This window comes from Odontesthes bonariensis, chromosome 14 (genome assembly GCF_027942865.1).
Source record: "Odontesthes bonariensis isolate fOdoBon6 chromosome 14, fOdoBon6.hap1, whole genome shotgun sequence".
NCBI lineage: Eukaryota > Metazoa > Chordata > Actinopteri > Atheriniformes > Atherinopsidae > Odontesthes > Odontesthes bonariensis.
In genome coordinates, this window is record NC_134519.1 from 2,699,780 (window position 1) to 2,713,729 (window position 13,950).

Genomic DNA, 13,950 nt, shown 5'->3' on the forward strand with positions numbered 1-13,950 from the left:
CACATACGCAGCCTCTGAGAGGCCACGCCCACACATACGCAGCCTCTGAGAGGCCACGCCCACACATACGCAGCCTCTGAGAGGCCACGCCCACACATACGCAGCCTCTGAGAGGCCACGCCCACACATACGCAGCCTCTGAGAGGCCACGCCCACACATACGCAGCCTCTGAGAGGCCACGCCCACACATACGCAGCCTCTGAGAGGCCACGCCCACACAAACGCTGTCTCTGAGAGGCCACGCCCACACATGCTCAGTCTCTGAGAGGCCACGCCCACACATGCGCAGTCTCCGAGAGGCCACGCCCACACATACGCACTCTCCGAGAGGCCACGCCCACACAATCGCAGCCTCTGAGAGGCCACGCCCACACAAACGCAGCCACCTCAGGTGTGTGTGTCCCTCAGGGCGGCTGGCAGCGACACCCGTGTTCGTGGACCCAGATGGCGAGGCGTCGCCCTGAGGTGGGGGAGGGGAACTCAACACAGTGCCGTTTCCTACCCACAATCCTCTCTGCTCACAGGCACAGTCGTGCTGAGGAAATGTAAATAAAAAAAATCTTTTTTATGACGTATGGATCAATAACAGAGAAAAGTGAAAACATGAGCCTGACACTGATCTCTTTTCTCTGGCCTTCCACCAGCTCAGACATACTCACTATTTTTTTCACCAGAGCCACTTTTACCACAACATACTGAGTCCCCTTTAGCAAATATGCATTTCTACATATAAAAAAGAAACAACACAGCCAATACATTTTCAATTCAGACCACATTTACCTTAAGACTGGGATGAGTATGTCCTCGACTTTCTTCATGTTGTATTTGTAGTTTGTTGTTGTAATCATAGTGAGACATTCAGGATGAGCATGGTTTCTGTGCTGGTTTTTGCTCTTTTTTTATTATAAACCAATCCACTGTGCCTGCATCTCGCGCTGGCTAAAGGAGCTAGCATGCACTGCGGTTTAAGCGGGCTGCGTTGCCAGGTTTAACAGTTCCCCCTTTAGGAAGCCTTAATTAATACTTAATAAAAATACTTAAAACTGTGAAGTATTCGCTGTATGTTATTTGAAAAAATGTATTGTTGTTGTTAGCATATTGTTATAAGCTACTATGCGAGTGCGAGCCGCCAATTAAAGGTTGAGGAGCCTCGCAGTGAGTATCTCTGACCTGGCTGAATGGAGTTTACCTTGGCTTGCTACTTTTACTCTTACTGTTATTATTACTTTATTGCTAATTTTATCTCAAATTTGATTTCTTTATCTATGAGGAAGTTATTCTTATTGTTATTTTATTGATGACTCTCTTGATATGTGATGCAGTTGCTGTTGTGAAGCACTTTGGTCAGCTGAGGTTGTTTTAATGTGCTTTATACATACATTTTGAATTAATTTGATGCAGCTGAGGCCACAGGACGTCCTCCACCTGCCCAACAGGTGATCAGATCGGACCAGGACTCCTTCAGAGAGCAGCTGGAGGAAGCCGGAGCTTTGTGGGGAAGCAATTGAAACGTCAAGTACTTCCTGTGGCGACGGCGTCCACCACGAACGCAGCTGCGAGGAAACAAAGCCCGGGGGGGGGGGGGGTGTGGGTGTTCCTGCTGCTGACCACATCATTGTTCCTGCATCTTACTTCCTGTTGGTCCTCGGTCGGAGATTTCTCTGACTTCTGCGGTTGGTGTTTCTGTAAGTTCTGTAAATCCAGCTTTTCCTTCTCCACCATTTTGGACCATTTTTAGCCAAACAAACTAAAATCGGCGGCAGAAACGCACACGTAAGAGTCAAAGTCGGCTGTTTAACTCGGTCCGGCTGCCTGCTGTTCAGCTGAGTCAGCTACACCAGGTCCTGTTTTACTGAGCTTTGTTAACAAATGACATTAAGATGGAAAAGATTTATATTCCAAGATATACGGCTCGCGTAGGGCTGCAGGAAACGATTGTTTAGGCCAGGGCTCCAGATTAACTTTTACACTGGTTGCACTGGTGCGCCTAACTTTTTTTCTTAGGTGCACCAGCACAAAAGTTAGGTGCACCCAAATTTTCAAACGCATTGCATTTAACACCACAGTTTTACAGGTTCACTTTATTTATTTAAAAATCGCTGTCCATAAATGTCTATTAACTAGCAATCTGGTCAAAATAAAGTTCTTTATTTGAAGCACAATTCTACAAACTTACTGAACTTAACTTACTAACTACTTACTGAAACTTACTGAAAAAGTGTTGGTGCTTAAAGTGCTTCACTGGCCTGAAATTTAAACTTAAAACATCTCAAGATAAATTAAATAAAAAGAAAATCTAAATTAAAATTACAAGTGTTTTAAGGGCTTCAAACTGAACATCTCAATGTCTTATGGACTATCCTCCATTGCAGTCACATGCCCCTCGGATGGCCAACTCCTGTAGTTGGGTTAAATATATATCTCAGTATATTCACCGGTCTTCCTCTCCTCAGATACGGCCGAACACACTGACGCATTCCTGAACGATCAGGTGCTTTCAGCTGCTGCCTGCCGCTGAAAGGCAGCGGGGACACTGAGCAGGTGATGTGTTTCATAGATGTGTTGGGCTTTTTCTGCATTTCAATTCGAAATGTATTAGAACCAGTCACAAATGCACTATTGCCACACTTTACAGTAAATGCAGTGCATTATATTATCGGCTTTACTGCATCTTAGCCAGGTAAACTGGTCAAGCCACTCTCTTAGAAATGTATACACTTTACCCCTTTTAATTTCAGTTGGTTCTGGCTCGGAGTCGATCGTATGTGGCTCATTATCTGATGCTAGCTCCGGATGCTAGCTCATTATCTGATGCTAGCTCCGGATGCTAGCTCATTATCTGTTGCTAGCTCCGGACCAGGACCTGACATAACGTGGGAGGTTGATGGCTCCGTGTCAGAGCATTGGTTGTGGTTATTTTCGGACGTATCAGGCCTTAAATTAACCAAAAAGTTGTCAATCGTTCTTTTCATCTTATCACCCGCGGCTACATCCACTGTTTATCTGACGGGCCGAGGTTCATCACCTCTCTCTGACTAGCAAGCGCGTGTTCAAACGTACACGGGCCAATCAGAGGGGGGTCCCGCCCTTCACTATCTCTGATTGGTTTAGAACACGATATGGATCTAACGTGTGTCTGTTGTTGAACCAGGGAGACTTTCAGAGTCCCGTAGACTTTTTTTTTTTTTCCTCGAACGGGTGGTTGCACCGGTGCAACCTGAGATTTTTTTTAGGCGCACCATTGAGAAGATGGGTAGCACTCTGGAGCCCTGTTAGGTCATCAATCAATCAATCAATCAATCGAGTAATCAGATAATAAATACTTAAAAAGAGAAAAAAACTTACATTATGAGTACAGCCACAATTAGGGTTAAAAAATATATTCATCTCCAAACATCCCTCCTGATCCTGATAACAGGGCTACAGAACAGCAGCTATTAGCTTCCAAGCTAACACCCAGCTGTGCTAACATCTGTTAGCTTCTCTCCCGCTGTCTCTGCTTTCATAAACTGTGTTTTAATGCAGATAAAATAATAATAATACTATAATAATACTAATAAAGCCTCTTATTTCCTGTTTTATTGTCTGTTATCACAGTACAGGGACTCAGGCAGAAGCACATTAAGGACAACATGATGTCTGAGTTTTTATGTTTTATTGTGTTAACTTCCTGTATCACACCTGATTTCCATCGCTGATGGTTTCCCATATTTCACCGGTTTTCCTTTGCCTTTGTTTGGATGTATGTAGGTTGTTTCCAGTAAAAAGTCTTTCTTTTTCTATACCGCTACATCTGCATATATTTTTTTACATATTCTGCATCAAGGATGGTCTTTTTTCCGGTTATCGTTCTGTTACTTTCTGGGATCTGTGAGCTCGCTCAGACCACCTGGGTCAGTTTGACTCCAAACCTTTTTGTCTTCCAGCTAATCAACACTGATACAATCTGAAACATTCATACATGGGGGAAGGGGGGAGGTCCTAGCTGCTGAGGATTCATCAGAAATAAATCGGATAGACTCGGCCGGGCAGTTGCAGCCGTACCTGGTGGAAAAAGAGCCGGGTGTTGGCGGAGATCCTCAACTCTCCATCACTTACAACCAGATTCAAGGAGGCCTATAACTACCCATCATGGTTGATATTGATTAATAAGCAGGAGATTTATTTTCTTAATGTGTATCACTAATTTAAAGTCAAATGACAACAATATTCTACTTGAAGTTCTTCCAGGTTCTACCAGAGGCGCAGAAATGCGCTAAATGTTGGAATTTCTTCTCCATGAATGATTTCTCAGCAGATTTATCTGAGATCTGCTGAACTCAGACATTTAAAATAACCAATAAGATCTAGAACTGAAATGTTTGTCCTCTGATTTTACCTCCATAAGATACCAGTTTAATAATGAATGCAATCTTAATAAAAACGCACGTTTCTTCGTCTTTAATTCATTCTTCCATCCCTTCATGTCGGAGGGAATCCATTATTCAGCAGGGCAGAGAGCTGCTGCAGATCTGCAGAGATTCTCCATCCACATGAATACAGATACAGAGACGGGTGAGGAGGGAGAGGCCCGGGGGAGACGGGCGTGAGAGGCCAGAGGATCAGAGAGGAGGAGGAAAAACTGCAGCTCTGCAGACAAACCCAGCAAACCCAACTCTGAACTGAAAACTGTGGTTTAAACTGATCCAGATAATCCTGAGCTGTCAGAGAAGATGTAAAAAACGTGGATAATAAAGATTTATCTGATTCAAGAAGAGTGCTGCAAAATGAGGCAAAAGTGATGGAATCCACACTTGGAGGATGTTCACAGAGCTGTTTTATACATTAAAATATAAACAATCCTGATATGTTCAGCTGTGGGCTCAGTAGGGCTGGGTATCGTGGCCAATTTCCTAAATCGATTCGATTTCGATTCATAAGGTCCTGAATCGATTAATCACGATTCAATCCGCTCTTAAATAATGAAAATGGCTCAACTGTTTTACAAAATACAAATGTATTTTATTTTATGTATTATTTTCACCATCAACAACAGGTTTTAAGGGCAAACTTGTGAATTGGACAGTTTAAACTTCAGCTGTGAACACAACTGTCTCAAAAGTGCCGTTTTAAAACTATAAAAGTGAAAGTGAACTACAACATTCCATCACTGCAGACTGTATTAAGGCATTGTTTGTTTCTTAATGTGCAAAAATGATAAGAATAATGGTAACCAAACTAAAAGTAAACTTAAACGATCTAAAGCCTGTTGTTGTGACTTTTTTCTCACTTGGTAATTGTGAGATTGTGCAGGAAAAGGAGCTCATTGGCCTGATCTGGGGTTCGGCAGCTGCTTTTTGCAGTGAAACATCCTCTCTAACTCAGTACTGGTCCCTGGGACACAAAGGTGTGGCTTCTCCAGGCGAGCCAACATGGGTACGCACTCATCAGTCAGGTGTTTACTGTGCAACATCACGTGGATCGAGCACATGAACGAGCCGCTTGAAGCCTTCGTTTTCCACCACCGAGTACTGGCGTAAGTCTTTGCAGACTAAAGTTGGCCTCAGTTATCTTTCCGGCCCGCGGAGAATCGGCTCGTAATGTTAGTGACTCCCTCAGTTTCTTTTGTTTAGCCCCAGACGGCTTGTTAGCGGAAGCTAACTTTAGCGTAGTGTGATGCCTTGTCAAGTGGTTTCTGAGGTTTGGAATATTTCAACAATAACTGAGCTCTGCTTGGCAGATCTTGCAAACCACTTTGGTTTCATCCAGCTCTTCGTCCTTTTGTTGTTTTAAATCCAAAATGGTTCCAGACCTCAGACTTAAGTTGGGGTTTTCCCTGCGTTGGCCATATTGAAAGCTTGTGCGCTTCAATGACAAGCGGACGTAAACGCGCCGCTGTTGCATCACGCACGAGACCACCGGGGTTAACTTCATGGGGAAAAAAAAAAAAAAAAAACGATCTCATGCCCGACAAATCGCTTTTGCAAAATTTAAAAAGAAATCGATCCAAAATCGATTGAATCGATTTTTTTACCCAGCCCTAGGGTACAGCTGTGGGCACAGCTGTGGGCACAGCTGTGGGCACAGATGTGGGCACAGATGTGGGTTCAGCTGTGGCTACAGCTGTGGGCACAGATGTGGGTACAGCTGTGGGCACAGATGTGGGTTCAGCTGTGGGCACAGATGTGGGCACAGATGTGGGTTCAGCTGTGGGTACAGCTGTGGGCACAGATGTGGGCACAGATGTGGGTTCAGCTGTGGGCACAGATGTGGGCACAGATGTGGGTTCAGCTGTGGGCACAGATGTGGGCACAGATGTGGGTTCAGCTGTGGGCACAGATGTGGGTTCAGCTGTGGGCACAGATGTGGGTTCAGCTGTGGGTACAGCTGTGGGCACAGATGTGGGTTCAGCTGTGGGTACAGATGTGGGCACAGATGTGGGCACAGATGTGGGTTCAGATGTGGGCACAGATGTGGGTACAGCTGTGGGTTCAGCTGTAGGCACAGATGTGGGTACAGCTGTGGGCACAGATGTGGGCACAGATGTGGGCACAGATGTGGGCACAGATGTGGGTACAGCTGTGGGCACAGATGTGGGTACAGCTGTGGGCACAGATGTGGGCACAGATGTGGGTTCAGCTGTGGGCACAGATGTGGGCACAGATGTGGGTTCAGCTGTGGGCACAGATGTGGGCACAGATGTGGGCACAGATGTGGGTTCAGCTGTGGGCACAGATGTGGGCACAGATGTGGGCACAGATGTGGGCACAGATGTGGGCACAGCTGTGGGCGCCCTCCAGAACTACGCTGAAGAAAGAAAACAAACGTATGAATCTGACCAGCTTCTTGAATTTCCTTCGGGATCAATACAGTATCTTTTTTCTTCTTCTTCACAGATCCGACAAACTTTCGCTGGATAACGGCCGGGTGAACTCCCAGGCATCCCATAGAGCCGTCACCTCACCAAAGGTCAAAGGTCACATCAACCAGGCGATTCCTCCAACAGAAAGTTACTGTCCCTCCTCTTCTTTATGCCTCCCCTCTGTTGTCCTGCCTGCCCACGCCTTCCCATCATCCTCTCTGTTCCTCTCCTTCTGTTCTCCTCGCCACCCTGCTGTCTGCTGGCAGCTCGCTCTTCATCTCTGTTACACATGCCTGGATGCTCCTCCTCCTCCTCCTCCTCCGACAGTTAGCGACAGGCCAGAGCAGCTTAGCTTTGAACTATTTTTAGAGTAAATCATGTTTTATCGGAGATAACCAATGTTTTTTTAAATCAGTCGAAGGCTGAACCAGTTTAATGTGACATCTGTGCCTCACCTTGAACCACTTCGGCTCCATTTGTACTGGAGTTATTGTCCTGATTTGGTATATTTGGTGAATTTCTCTGTATTTTGGATGCAAACTGAGTTTTTTGTTGTTTTTATTATTTTTTTGTGGATGATTTTTGATGATTTTTAGAGCCTGTCTGTAAACCAGCTTCCCAGTAGGGAGAGTAAAATGACTGAGCTGAGCTAAGACTCAGGCTGTGTTCAAAACCGCATACTTCCATTCTGCATACTCGATCAGACAGTATGCAGAGCGTTTACCCACAATGCATTTGGCTCCTGCCCGAGCCGAAATCAGCCGGCCTGAAGCTGATTTCTCTTAAGCTCTAAACTCTGTAAACTTTAGCAACATTTGAAACATTTTCAGGTGAGAAAGTAGTCGTTTAGATCCCCAACGTGTTGAAAACCTGACAAAATACCGGCTGTTTACAATTTTGTTCCCACGAATTCGGTGCTACTAAAGCTAGCTGCAGTGAGCAACGCACTTCCTGTTATTTTCACAAAATAAAATACCCGTTGCCTTTTATCATAGAGAAAGCCATTACCATACAATTGGTGCTTTTGTTTTGAAAACAGGAAGTGAACCTACCCTCGTTGTAGCTAGCTTGAAACTGCCGTTTTGACAGGAAATGACGATCGGCGACGTCACGTCACGTTGCATCTTGGGTAGTTTGAGTATGAGCAGTAACCTCATGATGCATACCCAACATTTAGGAGAATCTAGTATGCATCCGGGAACTTCTCGCTTACTCAAACTCACATACTTACTGAAAACGTTATGAGTAGTAGGAGAAGTATGCGGTTTGGAACACAGCCTCAGTTTTATAATCCATCTCTTGATTAATCAGCGATTTATACTTTTGAAACAGTAATTTGACCCTAAATAAGTTCATTTAGCACCAACCGCTGAATCATGGTGTGGATTTCAATCTATATTTTAATAAATAAAAACGGTGTCATATTTCATGTAATGTTGTTCATCTGAAGCTGTTTTGACCTCATTTTAACATCTGATCAGGTTTAAAAGCTGAAGTTTTCATGACAGATTCTCAGCCCGGGTTTAAGAAGAGGCAAAGTTACTGCACAACAGCTCATCTGGCGAGTTTTTACGCGTCATTTTTGAGAAATGACATCCTGCCCTGGACTTGGACATAACAAAAACTAAAGTGGCGTGAGCAGCGTGCTGTTTTATACGCGTTGCCATGGGAACTCGTTGCAGTTTCAGACCAGCAGACGATAATCTGAGAGGAAGAGGAGCAGGATGAAGCATTAATGAGCCTCGGTCCTGCTACCACCAGGAAAAGTGCTGGAATCAGCAGTGAACAGACCGTCAGGGAAAAGCCTGAAACACTGAGATGTTTTCACACTTTCTCTCTGAACATCAGATTCGTCTCTGAAGAGAAGAAGCTGCTGAATGTTAAACATCTAAAACAATAGAAAGCATAGTGTCACATTATGCCCCTAATTTAATGTCGGAGCCAGATTCAGCAGATCTCAGAGGAAGCTGCTGAGAAATCATTCATGGAGAAGAAATTCCAACATTTAGCGCATTTCTGTGACTTTAAATTAGTGAAACGCGTTTAGACAATTAAGAAAATAAATCTCCTGCTGATTAATCAATATCAACCATGAGGGGTAGTTATAGGCCTCCTTGAATCTGGTTGCAAGTGATGGAGAGTTGAGGATCTCCGCCAACACCCGGCTCTTTTTCCACCAGGTACTAACGCTAACTGCCCGGCCGAGTCTATAATTTATCACACGTTTCTGAGCTCTTATTGAGATGTGAGTCCCATTAGCTGCTGGTTTAAGCTCAGCAGCTCCACCGCTTAGTGAGGTTAGCATCATGATGAAGCTGTTCCTGCAGTCAGACCAACAACCCCCCAGCTCTACATACAGATACAGATAGTTCCTCTGTGGATCCCAGAGGTTAGCATGTATATGCTCCCAGGAACAGGAAGAAGGAGTTTTACACCTCAGACGCCCCGATATATGCTCCCAGGAACAGGAAGAAGGAGTTTTACACTTCAGACGCCCTGATATATGCTCCCAGGAACAGGAAGAAGGAGTTTTACACCTCAGACGCCCTGATATATGCTCCCAGGAACAGGAAGAAGGAGTTTTACACCTCAGACGCCCTGATATATGCTCCCAGGAACAGGAAGAAGGAGTTTTACACTTCAGACGCCCTGATATATGCTCCCAGGAACAGGAAGAAGGAGTTTTACGCCTCAGACGCCCTGATATATGCTCCCAGGAACAGGAAGAAGGAGTTTTACACCTCAGACGCCCTGATATATGCTCCCAGGAACAGGAAGAAGGAGTTTTACACTTCAGACGCCCTGATATACGCTCCCAGGAACAGGAAGAAGGAGTTTTACACCTCAGACGCCCCGATATATGCTCCCAGGAACAGGAAGAAGGAGTTTTACATCTCAGACGCCCTGATATATGCTCCCAGGAACAGGGAGAAGGAGTTTTACGCCTCAGACGCCCTGATATACGCTCCCAGGAACAGGAAGAAGGAGTTTTACACCTCAGACGCCCTGATATACGCTCCCAGGAACAGGGAGAAGGAGTTTTACGCCTCAGACGCCCTGATATACGCTCCCAGGAACAGGAAGAAGGAGTTTTACACCTCAGACGCCCTGATATATGCTCCCAGGAACAGGAAGAAGGAGTTTTACGCCTCAGACGCCCTGATATATGCTCCCAGGAACAGGAAGAAGGAGTTTTACACCTCAGACGCCCTGATATACGCTCCCAGGAACAGGAAGGAGGAGTTTTACACCTCAGACGCCCTGATATATGCTCCCAGGAACAGGAAGGAGGAGTTTTACACCTCAGACGCCCTGATATATGCTCCCAGGAACAGGAAGGAGGAGTTTTACACCTCAGACGCCCTGATATATGCTCCCAGGAACAGGAAGAAGGAGTTTTACACCTCAGACGCCCTGATATATGCTCCCAGGAACAGGGAGAAGGAGTTTTACACCTCAGACGCCCTGATATATGCTCCCAGGAACAGGGAGAAGGAGTTTTACACCTCAGACGCCCTGATATATGCTCCCAGGAACAGGAAGAAGGAGTTTTACACCTCAGACGCCCTGATATATGCTCCCAGGAACAGGAAGGAGGGATGTTTACAGAATAAAAAGTGAGATTAAAGCATTGAAAACGGTCTGACTAAGACTGTAAACACGAGCAGCTAACCAACACCTGAACAAAGAACAACCTGAAACCGACCAAAGTCACAATGTGAGCCAACAGGAGCCGGACGTGGTGCCTGACGTCAGCTTTCAGGTTTGTAGAGGACAGGTTTCTGTAAAGTGTGGCCTTTTTCTTCAGGTGTTGGTCCTCTGAGTCCTGATCCGCCTCCGTTTGTCCTGCTGAGAGCAGCTCAGAGCTGAAAATAGTCCCAACGCTGAGGCGCTGCCCTACAAACGCACACCAACACGCTGAGGCTGCACCTGAGGAGGCCACACCTGCTCTGTGAGGTCATCGCTCTCAGTGCCTCTCACCGGGACCTTAAATCTAATTATCAATTCTGTCAAAATGTAAAAGTTTTTCTTTAAAATAACTTTTTTTTTTTGCTGCAGACGAAAATATATAAGATTTGTAAATCTTATTTAAGACTTTCTGATGCATTAAGTGTTCAGATTCAGCTGATTTTAACCCGATTTAAACTATGACAACATGTTATCTGATTACTCTAAAACCAACTTAATAGATCGATAGATACTTTATTGATCCCGAAGGAAATTCAAGCATCCAGTAGCAGACATAATAAAGCAATAAAAATGTTTAAACAATAATAAACACTTTAAAAATAATCTAAGAATTTAAAAAAACTGTTTAAGAATATAAAATATAAAAATATAAAGTGATCAGTGAAATTCAGAAGTGTCATCACTGAGAGCTGTTGTACAGCCAGAGGAACAAAAGAGTTTTTCAGTCTGTTGTCTAAAAAATAGAAGTTAAAAGACTGACTGACGTTCATTTTTGCCACAACACACAAAGCAGCTGAAGATTTGTCTAAAAAAAATAAAATAAATCATACAAATATGAGCTGATTAGTCTTTATAGAAGTTATTTTAACAGAAGTTTGGAAGCAGAAATTTAAACCCAAACGGACTCCAGATTAAAGAGCACCCACCTTCCTAAAGACGAGTCCAAGTTCATGTTTCCAGCTTCTAACGATGATTAATGTTCATTAACCGCTCGTCTGTTCACCTGAAACTGAAACTCACAAAACTTTTTGGTTGTTTTGCTGACTTTAAAGTCCACGATTAAGTGATTAAAAGATTATTTTATAAAGTCTAAAACAAAAATATGGTGAACTACTTTCAGATGTAGATGTCAGAGCCCAGGTGTAGATGTAAATGAGTCTTAGATTTGGAACAAATTGCTCTTTTTCATTGTTTATGCTGCCAATTTTCTCTAGATTTGATCATAAAAGTTAAAAATGCTCCATTAAGGAGTAAATTATCAATATTTATCCGTCTAATGCCTGAAATGATCTAACAAACCTCTGAAAAAAGTTAATGCACCTGAAATATCTACATTCAGTTTATAAAACCGGCTTAAATAATCTGTATTAGTATTAAAAATGCAAAGAATAATTAAAGTTACATATCTGTGCAGAATCTGAGATGTTCAGCTTCTGCTGACACAGCAAAGCAGATCAGCTGTGATGATGAAGTAGTTTATCAGCAGCCATTATAATCAGCCACCTTCAATAATCAATACACAAATCAGACCGTAAACCATTAATAAAGCCAATTAATGACCAATAGAAACCCTACACTTTCACCTCATTAAAACAAATAATTAATGTATCCACTGTGGTGACAAAAGCTTGAACCATCAGATCAGCTCCGCCAAACTCTCCTTAAGAAAAGCAACAATTAGGACCATTTCTGACTTGTTGGTTAAAATACACTTTTTGAAGAGGAAAAAAAATATAACACCATATAACAACAGTCTTCTGTTAAATTCGGCCTTTTTACAACTGATAAATATGTTGTACATTTCCGTTTAAACTTCACTTTTTTACCTCACCGTCAGCCTCCGTTAAGCAGCCATTACGGTGAGGAAACCGCGGGAAACGTTTCAAAAAGTACATTTAATACTGTAATAATCGCATTTTTAACGGACCACACACCCGCCGAATTAATCATCGAGTCACCGTGAAGTTATTCCGCCAGTTCGCGTGTTTCTGCGGAGTCATTTCGGGAGCTTTTGTCGGCCGTTACCTTAGTCGTGACAATACAAATGCAGTCCATCGTTCCGCGCCGGGGGTACCGCCCGGGAGCCGCCGCTTTCTGCCGGAGTCAGAGCGGGTGCTCACCGGAGAGCCACCCCCTCTGCAGTCCTACTTCATCCCGGATCCGGAGCTCAGCGGGAGCGGGAGCAGCGAGCCCGCCCGTGAGTGGGGTCATGCGCACAAGCATCGGCTCTGAGAGCCGGCTCCAAGTTTTTTTCCGTTCGCTGCTTAGGTATGGAAGTTTTTCTGTGCCATCAGTTTGAAAACGAATTTCTAATATCGAATTATTACAGGATCAAAATCAGACTTTGAATCTGAAAAACCAACAGTGGAAAAAAAAAAAGCCAAAAATCTTAAAGAAAACGTAATGAAGCTCAACTAACATGTTAAAAATCTAATATTTATTTTCCATGACACTCTGTACATATTTTGGCTCTCATAAAAGAACATTTAAACATAAAAAGAAAACACAAAGAAGTCTTTGTTTTATGTTTACGTTGCAATCAAACACCATCGTCATTGTAATCAAGTTATCTTCAAATTTACTGGAAGCTATTTCATTAAAAACAGCTCGATATGTATAACATACTGTGTCAGGACGTGTTTTAAAGGAATTATTACAATATTTTCCAACATGTCGGGCAAAGAAATGGCACAAAGTAATCAGCCAAATGTTCAGATTTAGACAGAAGCATTAATTACCCTCGTAAAGAGGGCTGAAACACTCAAAGCGGCTCATTTTAACGTCTAAAATACAGAAGATATTTAGTCTCCTTCAGAAGAAGACAAAAACACCCATGTTTGATTAAAATTGGGCCACTTTGTCTGATAAAATGGACTTTTTTTGTCCTTAAAATGTGTGGAAATAATGAAAATATGTTGAACAACTCCAGCTCTAACCATGAGTTCTGATCAACGACGTCCTGAGACGTCCTGAGACGTCCTGAGACGTCCTGAGACGTCCTGAGAGCCTGAAGTCGCCTGATCCCAGTCACTCTGCACCTTTAAAAACTCGCCAACACGTGTGACTCAACGCCAAATGGCTGAGGGGGAGGAGGAGGAAGAGCGGGAGGAAGAGCGTGCATGGCAGCAGCAGTGTGGGCATCACACGCATGAATTTTTCACAGCTCCATGAATCCGTCATGCGGCCGCGTCCCCGGTGTGTCATCGTCGTCATATGGCGTGTTCAGCGGCTCCTTATACAACATTTAAAGCAGGAAGTGATGTCGGACTTTTACACATTTATCTGTTACGTCCACCTTTGTTCTGTCAACGGATCCTGAAGCTGATTTATGGTCAGATTTAAGGCACCAAACGGACCGAAAACTGGGGCTGGTGCCTCAAACCAACCAGCAATTCATTTCAATTCACTAAAACTCAGA

The 13,950-nt window shown here is 43.8% G+C and overlaps 1 protein-coding gene across 14 annotated transcripts in view; it reads right to left on the minus strand.

The window, feature by feature from the left end:
• Nucleotides 1-13,950, minus strand: part of dlg1b (discs large MAGUK scaffold protein 1b) — a 134,459-nt gene that overhangs the window by 75,908 nt on the left and 44,601 nt on the right. Inside the window, exon 1 of one of the 14 annotated variants that reach the window (XM_075482528.1) lies at nt 12,558-12,655. The exons of the other annotated variants lie outside the window; for them this stretch is intronic. Coding sequence (XP_075338643.1) covers nt 12,558-12,587 — 30 coding nt within the window. The 5' untranslated portion in view covers nt 12,588-12,655. Of the gene's footprint in view, nt 1-12,557; nt 12,656-13,950 lie in introns of those variants that run through there. 14 annotated transcript variants of the gene reach the window in all.